The 27,420-nt window shown below is 40.0% G+C and overlaps 1 protein-coding gene across 2 annotated transcripts in view; it reads left to right on the plus strand.

The window, feature by feature from the left end:
• Nucleotides 1-13,177, plus strand: part of cpn1 (carboxypeptidase N, polypeptide 1) — a 150,797-nt gene extending 137,620 nt beyond the window's left edge. For both annotated transcript variants that reach the window (XM_031798903.1, XM_031798902.1), the window contains 2 exons: nt 11,930-12,048; nt 12,628-13,177. In XM_031798903.1, the coding sequence (XP_031654763.1) occupies nt 11,930-12,048; nt 12,628-12,726 (218 nt within the window). In that variant the 3' untranslated portion in view covers nt 12,727-13,177. The remainder of the gene's footprint in view (nt 1-11,929; nt 12,049-12,627) is intronic.
• Nucleotides 13,178-27,420: the final 14,243 nt, after the last annotated feature.

The raw sequence follows: 27,420 nt of genomic DNA on the forward strand, positions 1-27,420 counted from the left end.
GAGCAAGACATGCCGCTCTGTTCTGGACCAGCTGAAGTTTTTCTCAGTTCTTCTTTGCAGTATCTGACCATATGACTGGGCAATAATCAAGATAAGATAAAACTAGAGCCTGCTTTGAGGTTCTTTATTACAGAAAGAACTCTCCCCAACTTTACAATCATTGAATCAATATGTTGTTTCACCATGACAGTTATAATTTAGTCTCCTCAATTATCTCAACAGCCACATTACTCATTATCAGATTAATTTGAGGTAGAATTTAGGGAATGATTTGTACAATGCGTTTAGTTTTAGAGAAGTTCAGGACTAGTTCATTACTGGCCACCCATTCTAAAACTGACTGCAACGCTTTGTTTAGGGTTGCAGAGATTTCACTAGCTGTGGTTGCTGATGTGTATAATAATGAATCATCAGCGTACATACTGGTATATCATTAGTTAAAATAGACCAAGAGAGCTCCCCTGCGGTACACCAAACATTACATGTTTAACATTAGAGAAGCTTCCATTAAAGAAAACCCGATGTGCTCTATTAGATCGATAGATTTGACTCCACGATATGGCAGAGGTTGAAAATGCCATAACACATATGTTTATTTCAAACACAGGTTATGGTCAATAATATCAAAGGCTGCACTGAAATCTAACAATACAGAGTCCACAATTTCTTTCTCAACCAATCATCAGTCATTTGTGTGAAGTGCCCTTCTCTATAAGCATGCTAAAAGTATGCTGTTAATTTGATTACAGAGAATTTCCATTGTATCTGGTCAAACACAATTTTTTCTAAAAGTTTTCAAAAAGTCTGCAGTAAGCAAAGGCTGCTTTTTCATTCTTGAGTAGCGGGAGGACAACATTTTTTCTCCAGACTCAGATTAAACATAAAACAAATAGGAGTGGCAATATCGTCCTCCACCATCCTCAGTAGCTTTCCATCTAAGTTGTCAATACCAGGTGGAGACATCTGATTCAATGAAAGATGGAGTTGAATTAGTCTTTCTGACCAAAATGTCATTTAAGGTATCTAAAGCTTTTTTCCATCATACTTTATATGACCTTTCTAGGGCAGGCGTTCCGCTAGCGGAACCCCTCGACAACATTCTGCTGAAAAGGCAGCGCACAAAATTCAAAAATATGTTTTAGAAATATGTAACTTTCACACATTACCAAGTCTAATACAGCAAATGAAAGAAACTTCTTGTTATTAGTCTACCCATCGTGTCCGATTTAAAAAATGCTTTAGAGCGAAAGCACGACATATGATTATGTTAGATCACTGCCAAGTCCAAAAAACACACAGCCATTTTTCCAGCCAAAGATAGGAGTCACAAAAAGCAGAAATATAGATAAAATTAATCACTAACCTTTGATGACCTTCATCAGATGCCACTCATAGGACATCATGTTACACAATACATGTATGTGTTGTTCGATAATGTGCATAGTTATATCCAAAAATCTCAGTTTAAATTGGCACGTTATGTGCAGTAATGTTTTGATTCCAAAACATCCAGTGATTTTGCAGAAATACTCATAATAAACATTGATAAAAGATACAATTGTTATTCACATAATTAAAGATAGACTTCTCTTTAATGCAACTGCTGTGTCAGATTTTTTTTTTTTACTTCACGGGAAAAGCATAATCTGAGAACGACACTCAAAGCCCAATCCAGCCAGAGAAATATCTGCCATTTTGGAGTCAACAGAAGTTAGAAATAACACCATAAATATTCACTTACCTTTGATGATCTTCATCAGTTGGCACTCCCAGGAATCCCAGTTCGACAATAAATTACTGATTTGTTCCATACAGTTCCATAAAGTCCATCATTTATGTCCAAATAGCCACTTGTTGTTAGCGTGTTCAGCCCAGTAATCCATCTTCATGAGGTGCGAGCACTTTGTCCAGACAAAAACTTGAAAATTTCCGTTACAGGTTGTAGAAACAAGTCAAACGATGTATGGAATCAATCTTTAGGATGTTTTTAACATAAAACATCAATAAGCTTCCTTTCGGAGAATTCCTATGTCTGAAGAAAAGCACTGGAACAAGAGCTAACTCTGTTGGGAGCGCGCGTCACGAGCCTGAGACACTCTGCCAGACCACTGACTCAAACAGGTCTCATGAGCCCCTCCTTTATAGTAGAATCCTCATTCAAGTTTCTAAAGACGGTTGACATCTAGTGGAAGCCATTGGAAGTGCAACTTGACTCCATAGACACTGTGCGTTTGGTAGGCCAAGCTTTGAAAAACTACAAACCTCAGATTTCCCACTTCCTGGTTGAAATTTTCTCAGGTTTTCGTCTGCCATAATCATTCAAACAGTTTTAGAATCTTCAGAGTGTTTTCTATCCAATACTAATAATAATATGCATATATTTGCATCTGGGACAGAGTATGAGGCAGTTAACTCTGGGCAAGCTATTCATCCAAAAGTGAAAATGCTGCTCCCTATCCCAAAAGAGATAACGTATCTTGCTTTCATAATGCAATTTCTTATTCTTCTTTTCAGTTTAGTCACATAATTTCTCAATTGACATTGCTTGCCAATCAGCCAGACTTATTCACCACTGCTTTTGCCTCGTCTCTCTCGAACCATACAGCTTTTCAATTCCTCATTAATCGACAGGGCCTTAAAAACTGTTGAGTTTAGGGGGCTGTATTTTGATGTTTGGATGAAAAACATACCCAAATTAAACTGCCTATTTCTCAGGCCCAGAAGCTAGAATATGCATATAATTGTCAGATTAGGATAGAAAACACTCTAAAGTTTCCAAAACTGTCAAGATATTGTCTGTGAGAATAACAGAACTGATATTGCAGGAACAAACCTGAGGAAAATCCAACCCGGAAGTGCTGTTTTTCCTGAAAGCTCTCTGTTCCATTGCCTACCTTCGCTCCATTTAAAGGGATATCAACTAGATTCCCCATGGTTTGAACAGTCTTTAGACATAGTTTCAGGCTTTTATTTTGAAAAACGAGCGAGAAAGATCACATTGCGTCAGTGGATGGCTGGGTGCCAGCAGTCTTTTGCATGCGCAACAGCTTGGAGCCGACATTTCTTTCTCTCTCCTATTGAAGAAGACAGTCCCGGTTGAACAATTTTGCGATTATATATCGTAAAAACAACATGAGGATTGATTATAAAAAAACTTTGACATGTTTCTATGAACTTTACGGATACTAATTGAAATGTTCTTCTGCAATGTCGTGACCGCTCAATCCTGTGGATTTCTGAACTTAACGCGCCAATCAAATGGAGGTATTTTGGATATAAAATCATCTTTATGGAACAAAAGGAACATTTATTGTGTAACTGGGAGTCTCGTGAGTGCAAACATCCGAAGATCATCAAAGGTAAGCGATTACATTTATTGCTTTTCTGACTTTCGTGACCAATCTACTTGGCTGCTAGCTGTTTGTAATATTTTGTCTACTGAGAGAGATGTCCTTACATAACAGTTGAAACAGTCAGTTTCTGAATAGGTGCATTCTTATGAATAAAGTATTTAATAAATGTGTCACGTCTGCTACCGCTCCCCCTCTCTGGCTCCAGGCTGCTCATCATCACGCACATCTGTCACCATCATTATGCGCACTAGCGCTTCATTGGACTCAATCACATCATTGATTGCCTTCCCTATATTTGTCACCTCCCGAGTTTCATCCCTGTGTCTGCATTGATGTTTTTTGCTTCTCTTGTATATCCTCTCCTGTGGTAGAGAAGGGGGTCTCTGGCTATCTGTCGGCCATTGCCAAGCTGATCTGGCACCTTTGATCCCCACCAAGGAGAGAGAGTCATGACAGATGATTTTTACTCACTGGGCTTCAGCACTCGGCAGTCCCGTTCTGTGAGCTTGTGTGGCCTACCACTTTGAGGCTGAACCATTGTTGCTTCGAGATGTTTCAACTTCACAATAACAGCACCTACAGTTGACCGGGGCAGCTCTAGCAGGGCAGAAATTCGATTAACTGACTTGTTGGAAAGATGGCATCCTACGACAGTGCCACATTGAAAGTCACAGAGCTCTTCAGTAAGGCCATTCTACTGTCAATGTTTGTCTATAAAGATTGTATACACCTGTCAGCAATGGTTGTAGCTCAAATAGCAGAATTCACTCATTTGAAGTAGTGTCCACATACTTTGTATATATAGTGTATATATACAGTACCAGTCAAACGTTTGGACTCATTCTAGGGTTTTTGAGTGGCCAGAAAAAAAGCCATTGCTTAATTAAAGAAAAAAATAAGCAAAAGCATGTGACTAAGCTAAAATAAAAATAAACTATACTATGAAACAAAGATAAATGATATAAAGAATGACAGTAAAAAGCTTTGGAGCACCTTAAATTAAACTTTTGGGAAAATGCCAATTCGAATGCATCATTCATTGAATCGGATGGCTCATTTATCACAAAACACACTGATATTGCCAACTACTTCAATCACCTTTTCATTGGCAAGATAAACAAACCTAGGGATGACATGCCAGCAACAAACGCTGACACTACACATCCAAGTATATCTGACCAAATTATGAAAGACAAGAATTGTACTTTTAAATTCCATAAAGTCAATGTGGAAGAGGTGAAACAATTATTGTTGTCTATCAACAATGACAAGCCACCAGGGTCTGAAAATCATGTTGGGAAGAATACTGAGGATAATAGTGGACGATATTGCCACTCCTATTTGCCACATCTTCAATTTAAGCCTACTAGAAAGTGTGTGTCCTCAGGCCTTGAGGGAAGCTAAAGTCATTCCTCTACCCAAGAATAGTAAAGCGCCCCTTACTGGCACAAATAGCCGACCAATCAGCCTGTTTCCAACCCTTAGTAAACTTCTGGAAGAAAATTGTGTTTGACCAGATACAATGCTATTTCACAGTAAACCAATTGAAAACAGACTTTCAGCACACATTTAGGGAAGGACACTCAACAAGCACAGCACTTACACACATGACTGTTGATAGGCTGAGAGAAATTGATGATACAATTGTGGGGGGTGTCTTATTAGACTTCAGTGCAGCTTTTGACATTCTCAATCATAGTCTGCTGCTGTAAAAAAGTATGTGTTATGGCTTTACATCCCCTGCTATAATATGGATAAAGAGTTACTTGTCTAACAGAACACAGAGGTTGTTCTTTAATGGAAGCCTCTCAAACATAATCCAGGTGGAAGCAGGAATTCCCCAGGGTAGCTGTTTAGGCCCTTGATTTTTCCATTCTTTACTAACGACATGCCACTGGCTCTGAGTAAGGCTTAAGATGGGGAGAAGTCCGTCCATAATAAAGAGCTGCTCTGCCTTCTAAACAACACTATCAACAAGGCAGGTCTTACAGGCCCTGGTTTTGTCGCACCTGGACTACTGTTCAGTCGTGTGGTCAGGTGCCACAAAGAGGGACATGGGAAAATTGCAGTTGACTCAGAACAGGGCAGCATGGCTGGCCCTTAAAAGTACAAGGAGAGCTAACATTAATGACATGCATGTCAATCTCTCATGGCTCAAAGTGGAAGAGAGATTGACTTCCTCATTACTTGTTTTTGTAAGAGGTGTTGATATGTTTAATTCACCGAGCTATCTATTTGAATTACTGGCGCATATTTACCCCAAAAGACATGCCACAAGAGATCGCTTCATAGTCCCCAAGTCCAGAACAGAATTTGGGAGGCGCACAGTACTACATAGAGCCATGACTACATGGAACTCTATTCCACATCAAGTAACTGATACAAGCAGTAAAATTAGATAAAAAACAGATAGAAATACACCTTATGTGAAGCAAAACATACATAGGTACAGACACATGCATACACACACGATAACATACGCACTATACACACACGTACAGTATGGATTTTGTATTGTAGATATGTGGAAGTGGTGGAATAGGGGCCTGAGGGCACACAGCCTGTGAATGTATTGTAATGTTTTAAACATTTTGCTGCACCCCAGGAAGAGTAGAGTTAATGGGGATCCATAATAAATACCAACACACACAGGTAAATTGACAAACCTGGATTTAGGGCTGGAAAAAGCCAGTGCGATAGTTTTTACAAGACGAAATTGCAAACTAATGTGCATTTGACACTAGCGCCACTTTAACACCAGCCAAAAATAGCGTCCTTCGCGTTCTACCAGCTCATCTATATGGTTTTTAGACATCAAATCCATATCAATCCAAATGCGTAAGTATTTATATACGGGAATAGGTTCGATTGGAGAACTGTCTAATGAGTGAACATGTAGTTCATCTGAAAAATTCTTACGAGAGTAAAAAAAAAAAGTATTTTGTTTAGCCCCTTTAAGCACAAGTTTTAAATAAGCAAGTGATTCCTGTATAGCTATAAAATCTGACTGTAGATTTGACACAGTCAGATTAACAGTCGGAGCAATAGCATATCATCCTCAAATACAGTAGATTAACGTTAACATTTTGATCAAAGGTTTTTATATAAATAGTGAAGAGAACAGGTCCCAAAATCGACCTGTGGTACACTTTTATGTACTTCTAAAAATTTAGACACAAACCCATCAATTACGATAGCCTGAGTTCTGTCACTAAAATAATCATGAACAGGCGTCAGAGCTCAGGTCTATCCAGTACAATTTATTCAAAAAAATAGCATGATCAAACCACAACAAACCTGCCAAGAGTGTGTGTGTTCACAGAAGTTACTTCGCTACCTTCTCAAACCTGATTCGTAGTATAGGGCCCAGGACGAAGCCCTCTCTGTTGCCAACTCCGCTGTCCCACCACTATAGCACTGTGCTCCCAGTTCATCCCCAACAAGCTTATCGCTTTGTCTGTGAATACACACACACACACACACACAGGGAGAGAGAGGAAAGAGACAGAGGAAACAACACTAACAATATCTACTACTGTATCTACAAACAATTAAAGCTGCAATATGTCATTTTTTGGGCGACCCAACAAATTTCTATGCTTACCATTTTTAGGAATAGTTTTTGCGTCTTTTTGTACACCAGATTCAAGCAGCTATATTATATTTTTGGTTAAGAAAACATTTCACAGCGTTTTAGATGGTACAATTTTCAGCTACACAATATTTGCTTAGCAACCAGGAAATGGCAGAACGATTTCTGCATAAAGCATCTTTAACACTTTAAATTATATACTAAATGACTACCAAGTACTTACAGTTGAAGTCGGAAGTTTACATACACTTAGGTTGGAGTCATTACAACTGGTTTTTCAACCACTCCACAAATTTCTTGTTAACAAACTATAGTTTTGGCAAGTCGGTTGGGACATCTACTTTGTGCATGACACAATACATTTTTCCAACAATTGTTTACAGACAGATTATTTCACAGAGACAGAGAACCACACGACTTTACCAAGTTAGTATTTTTATCTGTTTCAAAACAGAAATGGAAAAAAAGTTCAGAAATAAAGATAAATCTGCAACGGGATTTTATATTTCAGGGGGCCAAACTCCAACAACTTCCTGACACACACTGTATCACAATTCCAGTGGGTCAGAGGTTTACAATCAGAAGTTTACATGTATCCGGTGCCTGCTCTACGCACCAGGCTTCCAGTACGTCTCCTCAGTCCGGTGAGACCTGTTCCAGCTCCACGTTCAAAGCCTCCAGTGATGATCCATGGCCCGAAGCCTCCAGTGATGATCCATGGCATGGAGCCTCCAGTCATGATCCATGGCCTGGAGCCTGCAGTGAGGATCCATGGCACGAAGCCTCCAGCGTTGATCTGCGGTCCGGAGCCTCCAGCGATGGTCTACTGTCCGGAGCCTCCAGCGACGGTCTCCTGTACGGAGCCTCAAGCGACGTTCTCCAGTCCGGAGCCTCCAGCGACGGTCTCCTGTACGGAGCCTCAAGCGACGTTCTCCAGTCCGGAGCCTCCAGCGATGGTCCCCAGTCCAGAGCCTCCAGTGACGGTCCCCAGTCCGGAGCCTGTAGTGACAGTCCCCAGTCTGGAGCCTGCAGCGATGGTCCCCAGTCCGGAGCCTCCAGCGATGACCGGTGGTCTGGTTCCGCCTGAGATGATCTGTGGCTTGGTCCCTCCAGTGAAGGTCCATGCACCAGGGCCGCCACCAAAGCGAAGGGATCTGCGGGTAGAGGGGGGACTACCTCCCGCACCGGAGCCGCCGCCGTGAAGAGATGCCCACCCGGACCCTCCCCTTTAGAGTCAGGTTTTGCGGCCAGAGTCCGCACCTTCTCTATTTTGGTTAGGCCAGGGTGTGACTAGGGTGGGCATTCTAGTTTATTTCTATGTTTTCTATTTCTTTGTTTTTGGCCGAGTGTGGTTCCCAATCAGAGGCAGCTGTCTATCGTTGTCTCTGATTAGGAATCATACTTAGGTATCCTTTTCCCCACCTGTGTTTGGTGGGTAGTGTCTGCACCTGACAGGACTGTTTCGGTTTCCCTCTTTGTTATTTTGTTCGAGTGTTTTGAGTATTAAATTTATCATGAACACTTACCACGCTGCGTTTTGGTCCATGCATTCCAACAAGAGCCGTGACACATAATACATTCATAAAAGATACAAGTGTCATACATCGGCTTAAAGATAAACTTCTTGTCAATTAATCCAGTCGCTGTGTGAGATTTCAAAAAGGCTTTACGGTGAAAGCATACCATGCTATTATCTGAGAACAGCTCCCCGCATACAAAATCATACAAAACATTTTCAAGCCAAGTATAGGAGTCACGAAAGTCAGAAATAGCGATAGAATTAATCACTTACCTTTGATGATCTTCATATGGTTGCAGTCACAAGAGTCCCTGTTACACAATAAATGTTTGTTTTGTTCGATAAAGTCCCTCTTTATTTCCCAATAACTCCGTTTTGATAATATTTCAACTGGACAATAGCGTATTCAATAGAAAGGAAAAAGAACGAAGGGCACGCAATCGGTCACGTGCGCATGAAAAAGCTCTGGTTCATTCTACAGTCCACTTAGAAAATGGTCTCATTTTTCCTCATGTTTCAGAAAACAAGCCTGAAACAATGTCTAAAGACTGATGACATCTAGTGGAAGCCATAGGAACTGCAAGCTAGGTCCTAACACAACACATACTGTATAGGCATTCAATTGAAAACTACACACATCAAAAATATCCCACTTCCTGGATGGATTTTCTTCAGGTTTTCGCCTGCCATATGTTAACAGTTTTGGAAACTTTAGAGTGTTTTCTATCCAAATCTACCAATTATATGCAAATCCTAGCTTCTGGGCCTGAGTAACAGGCAGTTTACGTTGGGCACGCTTCTCATTCAGATGTCGAAATACTGCCCCCAAGCCATATAAGCACCTTCAAACAGAGGCAGAAATTCGAAACGTAACAGCCAATAACTGCTACTCAAATCAAATCAAATCAAATTTTATTTCACGTGCAAGCATTGGGCCACTTAGTTGGGAAAGAGCCAGGTTGGGTTATTGATGCAGAGTTATTGATGCTGGGTTATTGAGATATGATCCAGTGGGTCAGATTTGAAGAATGGGGGCGTGGCTTGCAGGTAGTTATTTCTGGCCACCTGTGAGAGTAAACGTCATTCCTGTTCATCTGTTCTGCTGTATAGTTATCACATGTTATTGTTGAACACTGCTGGTTTAGAAGCTTCATGAGGCTTATAGATGTCCTACTATGTAGAAAATAGCAAAAATAAACAAAAACCCTGAAATGAGTAGGTGTGTCCAAACATTTGACTGGTACTGTGTATATATAGTAGAATAATGAATAATCAAAACTATGAAATAACACATATGGAATTAAGTAGTAAGCAAAAAAGTGTAAAACAAATAAAAATATATTCTACATTCTTCAAAGTAGCCACCATTTGCCTTGATGTCAGCTTTGCACACTCTTAGCATTCTCTCAACCAGCTTGATGAGGTAGTCACCTGGAATGCATTTCAGTGAACAGGTGTGCCTTGTTAAAAGGTCATTTGTAGAATTTCTTTTCTCAATGCGTTTGAGTCAGTCAGTTGTGTAGGGATGGTATCCAGAAGATGGCAAATATTGAGGCAAATATATTGCAAATACAGCTAGAGTAAGCAAAGAGAAACAACAGTCCATCATTACGTTAAGATATGAAGGTCAGTCAATCCGGAAACTTTAAAGAACTTTGAAAGTTTCTTCAAGTGCATTCGCAAAAACCATCAAGCGCTATGATGAAACTGGCCCTCATGAGGACCGCCACAGGAAAGGAAGATCCAGAGTTACCTCTACTGCAGAGGTTAAGGTCATTAGAGTTACCAGTCTCAGAAATTGCGGGACAAATAAATGCTTCACAGAGTTCAAGTAAAAGATAGATCTCAGCATCAGCTGTCTGAGGAGACTGTGTGAATCAGGCCTTCATGGTCGAATTGCTGCAAAGAAACCACTACACCAATAATAATAATAAGAGACTTAATTGGGCCAAGAAACACGAGCAATAGACATTAAACCAGTGGAAATCTGTCCTTTGGTCTGATGAGTAGGTGAACAGATGATCTCCACATGTGTGGTTCCCACCGTGAAGCATAGAGGAGGTGTGATGGTGTGGGGGTGCTTAGCTGGTGACGCTGTAGGTGATATATTTAGAATTCAATACACACTTAACCAGCATGGCTACCACATCATTCTGCAGCGATACACAATCCCATCTGATACACAATCAATCCCATCTGGTTTGCGCTAAGTGCGACTATCATGTGTTTTTCAACAGGACAATGACCCAAAACACACCTCCAGTCTGTGTAAGAGCTATTTGACCAAGGAGAGTGCTGCATCAGATGACCTGGTCTCCACAACCACCAATCCTCAACCCAATTGAGGTGGTTTTGGATGAGTTGAACCACAGAGTGAAGGAAAAGCAGCCAACAAGTGCTCAGCATATGTAGGAACTCATTCCAGCTGAAGCTGGTTGAGAGAATGCCAAGAGTGTGCAAAGCTGTCTGTATAATTCCGTCCCCATATTTTTTTTGCCTCCTGAAAATAATCTAAGGATTATATTTAAAAAGAGCCTGCTGCTTGGCTAACCCAGCGTGAAAGTGGGAAAAAAAGCAAACTATGGTTATATGTTGGGTTATTCACACAACCCAACTGGCTAGGTCAACTGGCTAGGTCAAACTAACCCAGCGTGTGTTCTGTCCAATATTTATCTTGCACTGGGTTACCAAATATCCCAATTTGGCTTGTTTTTAACGCCTTATTTTTTAGAGTGCGGCGTTTTAGAGTGTCATAACAACCAAATTATATAAAATTAAAAACAATTTCCAAATGTAAAAATAAATAAGAAGCATTCTAGCAATCCTAGCACAGTCAATTTGCTTACTCTAGAATGATCATTTGCGGAGGACGAGGGATGGACAGGATGGCTCTTTTTGAAAAATTGTTTCCACGCACAACCACTCGCTAAGAGCCGCTGGTAATATGTGCTCCTTTCATACTTTTCCATTGTGAACTTCCCCAGGCTTTCGTGAGTGAATGCGAGCTAACACCCGAATATGGAGTAAAGATTTTGAGTAAACCTGCAGTGTCTACACTACTTTTGTTCTAACAGGGCATTCTCCATAATAACCACATATTTTGAGGACAAATTCAAGTAGGACCTAATTATTTTTAATTGCTCCTGTTAACTAGGGTATGGCCATACTGAGATTCAAGAACGGCGATGAAATTGTGTACAGTATATGATGTGTATCATTGTCTGTCAAAAGTTCAGCTCATCTCAATTTTTGCAGATGAGTTGCAGACATTGTCGGACAATCATCTCCGTTGTCATTCTGGCAACAGATGATTGCCATTGAAAAAGCATTGGTTCCATCCACAATTTTTGTACACAAAATCTCAACGTGGCCATACCCTTAGTTCAGGCTGTCATGGCAGCCACAAGCTGTTGTATTTTTCAGGAGTGTACACTGAACCTATGTTACTTGTATGTTGTTTTTGAGGTGTGGATGGAGACTACTTCAGATTGCTGTTACCAGGCACCTACTCTGTGACAGCATCAACATCAGGATACTTGCCCTCTACCAGCACGGTGACAGTGGGACCTGCTGAGGCTATACAGGTGAGACTGTGTGTGAAAGGAGAATGAGAGTTTATTCAAATGTTAGGCATGATATCAGCCTTAAAACAATTTTTGTTTAAAGAGTTCCTCCCGTACATTTGTACACTTTTTAGCCAGTAGATCTGAAAGTTTAACTCACAAGTCAAAAATGGTCCCCGAAAATTGAGTACTACCTCACACATTTGCAGATACTGTATGTGCACCACGTCATTGATCTCTCTGTCTGACTCTGCTGTGCGGGTATCTTGCTAGCTGTTACTCAAATGGCAGGGGCCTGAAGCTCATTGGCTAGAACTCGAATTGCTAGGGGGCTGGCCCATGTGGAGGAAAATGTAGGGGAAATTGCGCTGTACAGCTTCCAGTGAACAGTAACTTTCAAACTAGGGATTTTGTGGCTAATTGAGGAAAAACAGTAAATCTGCACATAGATTATGCATGTATGATTGACACATCCAGACCAAAGCGGGTGGTTTAAAAAAAACGTACTAGTTGTCAAAGTTCCGGGGGATGTCTTTAATTTCATTTGGTTTTGCAAGTCTGTCCCTCAAACTCAATGTTCTATTTTCTTACTCATTGCAGTTGCACTTTTACCTGAAAGTGGCACCAAAAGACACAAATCTGACACAGTCCCACCACAGCAAGAAAAACCTCTCCTCAGCTAAGGTGGGCCCAAGATGAGACATGGGCGTGAGATAAACAAAGAACACGCCCACATGTCCACGCAGAGGGAACAATTGACAATGTGTAATAAATGTCACTTAAAGATACACCTATTTTGTAAGCCTGATTTACTCCTGATTTGTACTGTATGAGCGCTATAATTTTGTGATTTTCAAGGACAGTTTTCATGTTCACATTTTGAGTAAAAAGAATACATAGATTTCCAGTATTTTCATGAAATGAATCAACAATAAAAGGTAGTGAATGCTTTACTTTAATTATTAGTCATTGAAATTGATGTGCAAAAATATCTATATAGCAGCATAGCACATCATTTCAATACTATAAAGATAAACAATTATTTAAAGATAAAAAATAAAGATGAATTGTTGAAATAATTGGTTTTATGAAATATGATATCTTATATTGTGATACTAGCTTTAATTAATTAAAGGAATACTACACTCAAGTCGGCTAATTCCTATGATTTACAATATAAAAAATAGGACAATATTTTTTGTGAACAAATGTTTCATTTCATCGTTGTAATAAGTTTGGAAGCAACATGTGAAAATCACTGTGGAAATTAGTGTAGGGAAGTCTGGCTCTTTTTACTGACTTTTTAAAGCTGCAATATGTAACTGTTTGGGCGACTCGACCAAATTCACATAGAAATGTAGGTTATAGACAGTGGTGTAAAAAAACTAAATTGTCATGCTTGAGTAAAAGTAAAGATACCTTAATAGAAAATGACTCAAGTAAAAATGAAAGTCACCCTGTAAAATAAAGTAAAAGTCTAAAATTATTTGGTTTTAAATATACTTAAGAATCAAAAGTCAATGGTATTGCTAAGATGTACTTAAGTATCAAAGGTAAAAGTAAAAGCATAAACCATTTCAAATTCCTTATATTAAGCAAACCAGAGGGCACCATTTTTATTGACTGATAGCCAGGGGCACACTCCATCCTTTACAACCGAAGCATTTGTGTTTAGCGAGTCCCCCAGATGAGAGGCAGTAAGGATGACCAGGGATGTTGTGTTGATAAGTTTGTGAATTGGACCATTTTGCTGTCAAAATGTAACAAGTACTTCTGGGTGTCAGGGAAAATGTATGGAGTAAAAAGTACATGATTTCCTTTAGGAAAATAGTACAGAAAGTTAGCAAAAATATAAATAGTAATGTAAAGTACCAGTACTACTGGTTATTGTAATTGTCATTCAAAGCAAGTCTAAGAAGTGGTAGATCTGCGCAATTTTTTTGCTTCCTGTTTTAAGGTTCTTTTTTACTTTCGTTTTTGTACACCAGCTTCAACCAATATTTTTTTGTATACAAATGTTTCATTTCATTGTTGTAAATACGTTTGCAAGCAACATGTGAAAATCACTGTGGAAATTAGTGAAGGGAAGTTTGGCTCTTTTTACTGCCTTTTTAAAGCTGCAATATGTAACTTTTTGGGCAATCTGACCAAATTCACATAGAAATGTGTGTTATAGATCTGTCATTCTCATTCTAAGCAAGTCTAAGAAGGGGTAGACAGCGCTATTTCTTTGCTTCGTTCTCAGGTTTTGTTTTCGCATCTTCTACTTTCGTTTTTGTACACCAGCTTACACCACCAATATTTTTGGTATGGAAAAGTTATTTCACAGCAATTTAGATGGTACAATGATTCTCTACAATAGTGTAACGGCTGTTGGTGGAAGAAGGTGAGGACCAAGGTGCAGCGGGGTACGTGTTCGACATTTTATTAAATATAACTGAACACTAAATACAAAGTAACAAAAGGCACAACCGAAACAGCTCCTTCAGATGCACCACACACTAAACAGAAAATAACTCCCCACAACCCATAGTGGGAAAATAGGCTGCCTAAGTATGGTTATCAATCAGAGACAACGATTGTCAGCTGCCTCCGATTGGGAACCATACCAGGCCAAACACATAGAAATAGAAAACATAGAACACAAAACATAGAATGCCCACCCCAACTCACACACTGACCATACTAAAATAGAGACATAAAAGAGGAACTAAGGTCAGGACGTGACAAAAAGACTTGCTTGTTTCATAACATAAACTGAAATTAGGCCAACTATTAGAATTTTAGCAACCAGGAAATTGCATAGCGATATCTGCGAAGTGCATCTTTAACTTTTACAGTCAAAACATTTCAACTTCTTTATTTCATTTGATTCAGTAATGCCCAGAGTAAGCAGAACCCCTACAGGCAAATGATGAACTAAAAACTCAAAAGAATCATGATTTTTCAAGCCTCTCGTTCACCATAGGGGGCTTATTGGAGCTGTCAATTGTGACTGAGACTTATACAAGTGTGCTTCAAACAATGTACATTTGTGATTGCTAGGCATACAAATATATAATAACTTTGAAGAAGGATTAGTTTGGCCGCAACTGGACTAGATTGTGAACGACTCTTGGCTGAATGCAATTGCGAGACCGCCGCAATAGCAAAGATACACTACATGATCAAAAGTACGTTGAACATCTCAATCCAAAATCAATCAACAGCCTCCACTCTTCTGGGAAGGCTTTCCACCAGATATTGGTACATTGCTAGGTGGACTTGCTTCCATTCAGCCACAAGAGCATTAGTGAGGATGGGCAATGATGTTGGGCGATTAGGCCTGGCTCGCAGTCGGTGTTCTAATTCATCCCAAAGGTGTTCGATGGGGTTGAGGTCAGTGCTCTGTGCAAGCCCGTCAAGTTCTTCCACACCGATCTCGACAAACCATTAATGTATGGACCTTGCTTTGTGCATGGGGCATTGTCATGCTGAAACAGGAAAGGGCCTTCCCAAACTGTTGTCACAAAGTTGGAAACACAGAATAATCTAGAATGTCATTCTATGTTGTAGCGTCAAGATTTCCCTTCACTGGAAATAAGGGGCCTAGCCCGAACCATGAAAAACAGCCCCAGACTATTATTCATCCACCAAACTTTACAGTTGACACTATGAATTCGGGAAGGTAGTATTCTCCTGGCATCCGTCAAACTCAGATTCGTCCGTCGGACTGCCAGATGGTGAAGCTTGATTCATCACTCCAGAGAATGTGTTTTCACTGCTCCAGAGTCCAATGGCGACCACTGGTCCTAGTATCAACGGCATGGTGAACTTTACCAAGTACCAGGACATTTTAGCCAAAAACCTGGTTGCCTCTTCCAAAACTTGGCTTTAATTGAATTGAAGAAGAAAAAACATCAGTAACTGTACATGGCATTGATCGACCTGACAAAAGCCTTTGATTCAATCAGTTGAGATATGCTCTGAGAAATCCTTGGGTGCCCTGACAAGCTCAAAACAATCACCAAAGAGTCTGGGACTCAACCTGAAAATACAGAAAAAAAGGTGCTCTAACAGCCTGCCCCAGGACAACCATCAAATCTGACAGTAGGTGACTGGAAGTGAACCACTTGACAATGTGGAACACTTTGCTCACAACAAATCACCATTGAGGAAGAAATACAGCACAGGAGATGCTGCACCAGCACGGAAAACTGACAAAATATGTGTTAAAACTTGTTAGGGAGGATGTCCCTGTGGCGGGATCAAATCAGCGGATATTTTAGAGTGCTACCGAAAGTTTCCGATAAAACTCAAACTTTCATTAAAACACACATACAAGGTACTGAATTAAAGCTACACTCGTTGTGAATCTAGCCACCAAGTCAGATTTGTAAAATGCTATTCGGCGAAAGCATGAGAAGCTATTATCTGATAGCATACACCCCCCAGAATACCAGACCGTCAACAAAACAACAGATTTTTGCGGTAGCCGGCACTACCCAAAACGCAGAAAAAAAATATAAAACATTCATTACCTTTGACGAGCTTCTTTCTTGGCACTCCTATATGTCACATAAACATCACAATTGGGTCTTTTTCCCGATTAAATCCGTCATTGTATACCCAAAATGTGATTTGCTGAAGACCGGTCTGATCCAGAAAAATGCCCCTTTACAAGACGCAACGTCACTTTTTAAAATTACAAAAGTTGCCTATATACTTTTACAAATCACTTCAAATTACTTTTCTAAACCAACTTTAGTTATTAATAAACGTTAATAATCTATTAAATTGATCACGGGGCGATCTGTATTCGATAGCAGCAAGTCTTGAAATCATCGTCCATGTTTTCACATTCATAACATCCTGTGGTGAGCCCAAAGAAAGGAAATGCCTCACGTTACCAAACCAAGGATAAAGCCGCCCCTAAATGCCAGCACTGGCGACATCGTGTGGAAGCTGTAGGCGTTTACAGGGGATTGCCATGTATTTTCTTCAGCCTTAGACAATACATTGACTGGCGGATGGATATTATTTTTGTGTTTTTGGTGAACAGTTTTTCGAAGGATTTTGACTCCTAAACACGTTATGTTCTAGCCACAGACACGATTTAACCAGTTTTAGAGACTTCAGGGTGTTTTCTATACACACACACTTATCATATGAATATACTATATTCCTGGCATGAGTAGCAGGACGCTGAAATGCTGCGAGATTTTTAACAAAAAGCTGCGAAAATGCGCATAATCCGTAAGAGGTTTAAAAAAAACATGACCTCAGGACCAACACAAAACTCGTAGTGTAAAAGGCTGTCATAATACCAACTATCTCAACGGCTGTGAGACATGGGTGACATACAGAAGGGCACCTTCAAAAACTGGAGTGTCAGCAGCAAAAGATCTTAAGGAAGATACAGGAGGGAGGATCGACAGACCAACGTCAGCATCCTGACACAGGCCAACGTCCCCAGCATAGAATCCCAAATCATCTGGCACCAACTTCAATGGACAGAACACTGTCTGTATGCCCGGCTCAAAGCTGCAAAAAACAACTGGCAGAGGCGAAAATAATGCAAGTGGGATAAAAGAAGGGGCACAAAGACAACATTACAACCAACCTCAAGAAATGCAACATAAACACAACATTCTGGGAACTCCACGCCACAAACAGAGGCACCTGGCGACAAGCTACATCAGACTACGAGCACATCCGCATCACTCTGGCAATGAAAAACAACAGAAGCGCAGACCAATTCACCAATAAACTCACTCCCCTCACCTCCAACCTCACTTGCAGTACCCATGGACCGGTCTGTGGCTCCAGGATCGACCTGCTCAGCCACAGCAGGATTTAAAACAAACAGGGTTCTGCCCTATATTCCATCAACCTATGTTCCCTCAGCTCTATGTTTCCTCAACCGTATGTTTTTCCTTCAGTACCCACTGAACCTTGGCACAAATGCTTATTTTTATAAGGTACATAAATATGTAAGGGTATATATGAAGAGTTTAGTTCCAAAACGCTATATCCACACATCAGGTGTGTGTAAAATATTGCTGTTCTCTGATTTTCATTTAATAGATTTTTTGTTTATTAAAATAGATTTTGTTGCAAAACTCTAGATATACATTGTTTAGCTGGAATGGAATGTTCATATCCTGTATATTTGACTGTGGTATGTGGTTGTCTCATCTAGCTATCTTAAGATGAATGCATTCACTGTAAGTCGCTCTGGATAAGAGCATCTGCTAAATGTCAAATGTAAATATTTTACATACAGATCTCATATTACTGTATTGATGCATTGTTTAGATTTGTTTTTTTAAATATTGACCTCACAAATGTAGCATTTGTACAGTTCTTTTGTAAAAATGGCGTTATTTCTCACATTTGACTGTTAAGGCTAGGGCAGAATACTGCCCCCGTTGGTGAAATGCGAAATGAAGTGAAGTGAAATGCGTGCCCATAGTAAACTGACCAATTTTTTTTTTTTAAATTGCTAATATATGCATATAATAAATATTATTGAATAGAAAACACTCTAAAGCTTCTAAAACCGTTTAAATTATGTCTGTAAGTAAAGCAGAACTCTCAGGGCACTCATTCTCCCAAACTCTCTCTTGTCATCCAAAAAGTTGGCCCAACTTTGACGTCATCGCCGCCACCCTTCCCAAGCACCTACAGTCCTGGGAACAGTTCCTATGCCTTCAGCGCGGTGTCCGCTTTCAATGGGGCTTCTCATTGTGTGAATCGCGCGCTCACGAGATTAATGACGGGCCGAATCCTTTCGGTCGCGCGAGAAAACAGGTTACTCTCACGCGCAATCTGCGCCTGTGGTGTCTTTCTTTCAAGATTGATTAAACGATGCGTGTGTTTCTCTTTGTCCTGAGAATTGCGGTGAAGCTATATAGCATGCTAACGCTGTGTTCTGAACCAAGTTTGACAAGTTTAGTCGACATATAATATGTAATTTCGACGTTTTGGTGCGAACTAACTTTACTTTTTGGCTGCATTTCAACCGAAATATGTCGTGTTTGATAACCGAAAGACACAGACTTCAAAACTAAAGCTGTTTTTGGTAAGTATAAACCCTTCCAGGTCTTCTGATGGAAGAACAGCAAAGGTAAGGGAACATTTATGTGTTAAATTTGGGTTTCTGTGGACTCCGAGATAGAGGAGCCAAAATGCTAATTCCTGAGCGCCGACTCACATTATAGCCTAGTGAACGAAATCTGTAAAGTTAAAAATAAATGTAACACAGCTGTTTTATTAAGAAGAAGTGTATCTTTCTAAGTATATGTAGAACATGTATATTTAGTCAACGTTTATGATGTGTATTTCTGTTATCTGGCAGAGTTACCATAATTTCTCCAGGCATTGTTGTAGCATTTTTTAGCCATGACCTTCTATGTAAACCGTGATTTATGGATATAATTAGCATATTATTGAAAAAAACATAAATGTACTGTATAACATGTCCTATTCCTGTCATCTGATGAATATTTTCAAAAGGTTAGTGAATTATTTTACTTTTAATCCTGCTTTTGTGATTGCATCTATTGTTCTACAAAATGGCTATGTAAATTAGCCTATCTTTGGTGGTGGTTTGACATAAATATGTGCTATGTTTTCGCCGTAAAACATTTTAGAAATCTGACTTGGTGGCTAGATGAACAAGGTGTTTATCTTTCATTTGAGCTATTGGACTTGTTAATGTGTGGAGGTTAAATATTTCTAAGAATATTTTTTGCGTTCTGTGTGCTACTGTGTCAGTTGAGCAGTGGGGGGAGGTGCCCTAGCGGGACGTGTGGTGCCAAGTAGTTTTAACCTAGCAGTACTATTTATTCCTCTGATAGTGAGGTGGGAAGGTACCCACAGAATATGGCTGCCTAAATATGGTTCCCAATCAGAGACAACGATAGACAGCTGCCTCTAATTGAGAACCAATCTAGGCAACCATAGACATATACAATACCTAGAACGGGACAGCCCCATAAACATACAAAAAATCCTAGACAAGGGAAACACATACATCACCCATTTCACACCCTGACCTAACCAAAATAACAAGGAAAACAAAGAATACTAAGGTCAGGGTGTGACACAAAGACATGACTGTCATTGAACAACCCTAAGCCATGATTAGATGGTGAAAAACACACCAATTTCTTTCATAAGTTCTTTAATCAATAAAAGCTCATTTACAGAAATGTCATAAAATGTATATATAGCATTTTGGAATTAAACTCTTCATATGGTACCTACTGAATATGTTCAATAACGATGACATAGACCTTTTGACAATATTACAGCAGAATGCATTTACTGAGATTGATTTTTTCTCAGCATCTACTCAAGTAAAAACAAATGTTATGCTTAATCGGTGTCGGAGTTGAATAGCCTCAGAATTGCTTCATCCGATGTTGGATCGTTTTCATTGTCGCTCTCATCACTTTCATCCGGAGGCAAATACCCCGCTGAGCACATGCTGCCCCTTCAACACGCAGCAGTCCAGCCTTTCGAAACCCGTTGATGATAGTGGATTTCTTGACAATGCTCCACGCTGTCAGGACCCACTGGCAGACTTGACCATAAGATGCTCCTTCGCCTGCGGCCCGTTTTAGTGAAGGATTTCTCCCCACTTGTCATCCAAGCCTCCCACTGAACAAGGAGCGCCACCTTAAATGCACGATTTACACTGATGTCGAGTGGCTGCAAATACTTTGGGCCATCTGCTTTTCTTCCCTCTGAAAGCTTTTGTTGTATTTTTGCACAGTCAGTTCCTCACGCTGCTGTTTCCAACGTCTTATCATCGACTCATTAAGGCCAAGCTCCCAACAGCCAGATCGATCGCCTTCAACCTGAAAGCTGCATCATATGCATTTCTCTGTGTCTTTGCCATGATGAGGGTGACAAAATTACTACCGTAATCAGAATGATGGGAAGTTTGAGCGCGCTCGATTTACGTCACATTATGTGACGGTGCTCAGTTTTTTGGCGGCATGAATCTTGTGAAAGCGGGAAAAATCCATAAATTAGCCGCATCATTGTATAAACCGCGAGGTTCAAAGTGTGGGAATAAAGTAGCGGCTTATAGTCTGGAAATTACGGTATATAAAATATATGGGTAACACTTTATGACACGGTCAACAGCTGATGTAACCTGTCATAACATTATTGTAACACTGTCATGACAAATATTTAGGCATGTTTAGACATATTGTAATATTTTATGGCTGGTTATGACACCCACATAAGAGTATCAAAGCTGACAAATACTACAACACAAGGCAAACCATTCCATTCTACTTAATAGTATGTTATATAACATTTAAAAAATCTGCCATTTTATTACTGTTGAATTCAATTCTCTCAGATTGTAAGGTTAACATCACATTACATCATTTGACAAATAGTTTAATCTTTACTCATTAATTTTATTCAAGAATTAGATGCAAACCCTATAATTGAGAAATATACACATTCATAGATATAGTTATGTGTGTTTCCTGTCCTTCATGAGGTCACCAAATGAAAGACACTCAACATTACTGTCACTTTAGTGTCCAAGGACCAGTCCCACACTCTCAAAGGTGGACATGTTGTTTAAAACTCCCATGTTGGGGATTAGGAGTTTGGCCAAGTGAAATCCCTCTGTGGTCTCTGGTGTTCTCTCTGTGGTCTCTCTCTCTGTATTACCAGGGGGAGAAAGTCTCCTCCATGAATTTATGGCCTGAGATAACAGAACCTGAGAGTAGGAGAGAGTGACAGAGAGGGGGAAGCCATGAGCTACACCGAGAAAGGGCCACGTCATGACACTGGATAACAATGCCTGATAATGTAAATTCAGCAAAAAAGAAACGCCCTCTCACTGTGAACTGCGTTTATTTTCAACAAACTTAACATGTGTAAATATTTGATTGAACATAAGATTCAACAACTGAGACATAAACTGAACAAGTTCCACAGATATTTGACTAACAGAAATGGAATAATGACAGTCTGAGTACTGATGGAAGGATTGTGCATTCCTGGTGTAACTCGGGCAGTTGTTGTTGCCATCCTGTACCTGTCCCGCAGGTGGGATGTTCGGATGTACCGATCCTGTGCAGGTGTTGTTACACATGGTCTGCCACTGCGAGGACGATAGGCATCTCACAGTACGAACATTGCAACCACAGCAGGATGGGCAGGGATCCTGGGCATATTTCTTTTGGTGTTTTTCAGAGTCAGTAGAAAGGCCTCTTTAGTGTCCTAAGTTTTCATAACTGTGACCTTAATTGCCTACCGTCTGTATGCTGTTAGTGTTTTAACAATCGTTCCACAGGTGCATGTTCATTAATTGTTTATGGTTCATTGAACAAGCATGGGAAACAGTGTTTAAACCCTTTACAATGAAGATCTGTGAAGTTATTTTGATTTTCACAAATTATCTTTGAAAGACAGGGTATGTTTTTTTGTTGTTGCTGAGTTTATGTGATATCAATAGAGAGGTATACTTTCTGGGTGATTTAAATATTGACTGGCTTTCATCTGGTTGCCCACTCAAGAGAAAGCTTCAAACTGTAACAAGTGCCTGCAACCTGGTTCAGGTTATCAATCAACCTACCAGGGTAGTTACAAACTGTACAGGAATGACATAATCAACATGCATCGATCAGATTTTTACTAATTCTGCAGAAATTTGTTGGAAAGCAGTATCCAAATCCATCGGCTGTAGTGATCACAAAATATTAGCCATATGTAGGAAAAACAAAGTTCCAAAGGCTGGGCCTAATATAGTGTATAAGAGGTTTGTTGTGATTCCAATGCACTGCAAAATTTGAAATCTAAGTCAGATTAAATATCTTAAATCAAGGCAATATATGCTTTTTTTTTTGTCTGACAAGATATTTCTTCTTACCAGGCAGTTTTTATGTTAGATCATTTCACTTGCTTCAAGCTTTTTTTGTCCTCAAATATCTTAATAAGATAATATAACTTGTTACTGAGATTGCATTACTAGTTCTGAGTAACTTAAAGCTTGAATTACCAGAATTATAAAGCTGTTTGATCAACACTGACAAATACACAACTGCTTTGTCAAAGTCAGAATTTCTTATTTCAAGCATCTTATCCTTTTCATCTCTTCACATTGTAAGAACAGATAAGGACCAAATGGAATTCACTTTTTTATTGTCAATCTTACACACAGGACAGTAATCATGTAGACAAAATACAGTACAGAACAAAGACAGTATACTTTTCATATCTGGGGAACACACTACGAGTCTTTTGAACTGTTGTACAACTCTATTACATCCCCAAGATGATATTTGACTTATACATAAGTTTGCATCTTGTTGCTAATTGTGTAATAAGAGTTAAAAACAATCAGCTTTTCAGCATACACTAACTCAGTGGCCTGTGCAAGGTGTGGGACCTCAACTTGATAAGCAATGACGTTTCTATCAAAGCGTATAGTTTGAAATGGCTGATATTGCAAACAATAAAGCCCAATAAAGCCTAGAATCAACAAGAAATATGATTTTGACCAGTCCAAATTCGGGCATATTACCATTCAGTACTTTGGCAAAGATCATGGACTTCTGAGTTATATTACAATTCATTACAAGCCATTTGACTGATACAGCATGGTTTACCTTACTGAAACCTATGAAGTCCCTCAATATTCCACCTAAATATTGTAGATCTTTAACCTTTAATACAGGTCCCATCTTCCTTTCATTTGAACAAATTGGGTGCATTGAACTGTCAACATTTTGGCAGCTTTCATAAATTTGGTTCTGATTGATCAAAGACTTGCAAATATTTTTTTAATTGAACTTGGAAGCCCATTGTTTAAAGAAACAATGTTTCGACTCGAACCGCATGCACATACAGTTGAAGTCGGAAGTTCACATACACTTAGGTGGGAGTCATTAAAACTTGTTTTTCAACCACTCCACAAATTTCTTGTTAGCAAACTATAGTTGTGGCAAGTCAGTTAAGACATCTACTTTGTGCATGACATTTTTTCCAACAATTGTTTACAGACAGATTATTTCACTTATAATTCACTATCACAATTCCAGTGGGTCAGAAGTTTACATACGCTAAGTTGACTGTGCCTTGATGTCATGGCTTTAGAAGCTTCTGATAGGCTAATTGACATCATTTGAGTCAATTAGAGGTGTACCTGTGGAGGTGTACGAAACTCAGTGCCTCTTTGCTTGACATCATGGGAATATCAAAAGAAATCAGCCAAGACCTCAGAAAAAAAAATTGTAGACCTCCACAAGTTTGGTTCATCCTTGGGAGCAATTTCCAAATGCCTAAAGGTACCACGTTCATCTGTACAAACAATAGTACGCTAGTATAAACACCATGGGACCACGCAGCCATCATACCGCTCAGGAACGAGACGCATTCTGTCTCCTAGAGATGAACGTACTTTGGTACGTGCAAATCAATCCCAGAACAACAGCAAAGGACCTTGTGAAGATCCTGGAGGAAACAGGTACAAAAGTATCTATATCCACAGTAAAATGAGTCCTACATCGACATAATCTGAAAGGCCGCTCAGCAAGGAAGAAGCCACTGCTGCAAAACCGCCATAAAAAAGCCAGACTACGGTTTGCAACTGCACATGGGGACAAAGATTGTACTTTTTGTATAAATGTCCTCTGGTCTGATGAAACGAAAATAGAACTCTTTGGCCATAATGACCATCGTTACGTTTGGAGGAAAAAGGGGAAGGCTTGCAAGCCGAAGAACACCATCCCAATCGTGAAGCACGGGGGTGCTCTTCCATGCCGTCCCTAGGAGGGGTGCGTCACTTGAGTGGGTTGAGTCACTGACGTGGTCTTCCTGTCTGGGTTGGCGCCCCCCCTTGGGTTGTGCCGTGGTGGAGATCTTTGTGGGCTATACTCGGCCTTGTCTCAGGATGGTAAGTTGGTGGTTGAAGGTATCCCTCTAGTGGTGTGGGGGCTGTGCTTTGGCAAAGTGGGTGGGGTTATATACTGCCTGTTTGGCCCTGTCTGGGGTTATCATCGGATGGGGCCACAGTGTCTCCTGACCCCTACTGTCTCAGCCTCCAGTATTTATGCTGCAGTAGTTTATGTGTCGGGGGGCTAGGGTCAGTCTGTTATATCTGGAGTATTTCTCCTGTCTTATCCGGTGTCCTGTGTGAACTGCCACACGGGACTGTTTCAGTTAGTTCACGTTTATTGTTTTTTTGTATTTGTGTTCATGTTGAGTTTTTCTTATTAAAAACTATTGACACCTACCATGCTGCGTATTGGTCCGATCCGTGTTTCACCTCTTCAGAGGAAGAGGAGGAAATCTGCCGTGACAGTTGCACCCAACTACTGTGATTATTATTATTTGACCATGCTGGTCATTTATGAAAATTTGAACATCTTGGCCATGTTCTGTTATAATCTCCACCCGGCCCAGGTATCCAATTGTTAGTAGTTACTATCTTGTCTCATCGCTACAACTCCCGTACGTGCTCGGGAGAGACGAAGGTCGAAAGCCATGCGTCCGCCAAAACACAACCTAACCAAGCAGCACTGCTTCTTAACACAGCGCGCATCCAACTTAGAAATGTACTTGTTTTCCATGAAAACATGCATGAAATGAGTTGCGAAACACCTATATGAGAATGCTACCATACGGTCAGCTGCACCCACAACAGCTCAATAGGGTGGAGATTCGGTGACTGCACTGAGTTTGAAGGTAGGCCTTGAAATACATCCACAGTTACACCTCCAATTGACTCAAATTATTCAGTTAGCCTATCAGAAGCTTCTAAAGCCATGATATCATTTTCTGGAATTTTCCAAGCTGTTTAAAGGCACAGTCAACTTAGTGTTTGTAAACTTCTGACCCACTGGAATCGTGATACAGGGAATTGAAGTGAAATAATCTCTCTGGAAACAATTGTTAGAAAAATTACTTGTGCCATGCACAAAGTAGATGTTCTAACCGACTTGCAAAAACTATAGTTTGTTAATTAACAAGAAATTTGGGGAGTGGTTGAAAAACAAGTTTAATGACTCCAACCTAACTGTATGTAAACTTCCGACTTCAACCCTATATATATATATATATATATATATATATATATATATATATATATGTCCCATAGAGGATAACAAACTTGTATGCCATCTGTAATTATTAATTACGAATTAAATTGTTAAATTACAAGCCACGGAAAAAGTCAGCAACCTTCCCACTAGCCATGATTGACTGAGATAATGAGTGTGCTGGACATGCTGAGAGATGAGTTCGGATTGGTCTGCCATGTAGCACGCTTTTGTCCATAGCATGAGCTGGTCAGTATGTGTAAGTTATCCTTTCCAACGCTGCTTTAAAAAAATATATATATCACATAGAAGAATTGAATAAGTGCTGCTCTCCACTTTCTGGAGGATTCAGTGGAATTACAGTATGATAGCTAAGGAGATGGAGAAAAATCTGGTATTTCATTGCAAATATGCAGACAGAATCGGAAAGAGAACACACAGAAGGCTGTTGTATAAAACACCTGTCTCCGAATTAAATCTTCAAACTAAGGGCAATCATCACATCCATGACAGAGAGGGAGAAGCGTCCATCCATGTATACGAGGAAGATTCTAATTTAGTCAGAAAGTAATTTTCATTTCAAGTTAAAGCATATGATCTGTGTAATAATATTATTCATATCTCAGAGCCATTTGCATTGCTAGTTATAGCCTAATGTTAGCTAGCTAACATTGAACCTCGTTGGTTAACTACCTGCAGAGGGGCTTGTGGCACAGTCAGGTCGAACAGGAAGGGGATGCCGGCATTCAGATGCAGGAAGATGCAGAGAGAGGAGGTGGAGTTCAAGGAAAACTGTCAACAGCTGGCAGTAAAGTGGCAAGACAAACGAGACGTCCATGTCCTCTCCACTGTCCATACAGCAATCATGTCGGCCACAGGGAAAGTGGACCACCTGATGGAAGAAAGAAAGATCAAACCAGACTGTGTGCTTGACTATAACCTCAATATGGGGGCAGTGGATAAGGTGGACATGATAAACAGCTTGTGGAATGTGCTCAGAAAACTACCAAGTACTATAAGAATATTTTTTTCCATGTTATCGACATTGCTGCCCTAAATGGCCACATAGTTCACTGCCAACTAACAGATGAGATGATTACCGAACAATGTATTTTTTGTAATTGGACGTACATTTCACATAAAAATCACATACCGTTCTGTAGTAAAACGCCAAATGGATCTACCTCCTGGTCCTCTTCTCCTGCCTTACCCACCAATGGTAGAGACAGAGATGACCACGCCTACTGAAATACCGGATTGGGCAACGTCACCAGAAGATGACTCAAGCCAACCCACTAATGAACAAGACTGGTGTCAGGAAGAACCACCCTCTGCC

Source organism: Oncorhynchus kisutch, linkage group LG20 (genome assembly GCF_002021735.2).
Source record: "Oncorhynchus kisutch isolate 150728-3 linkage group LG20, Okis_V2, whole genome shotgun sequence".
Classification (NCBI taxonomy): Eukaryota; Metazoa; Chordata; class Actinopteri; order Salmoniformes; family Salmonidae; genus Oncorhynchus; species Oncorhynchus kisutch.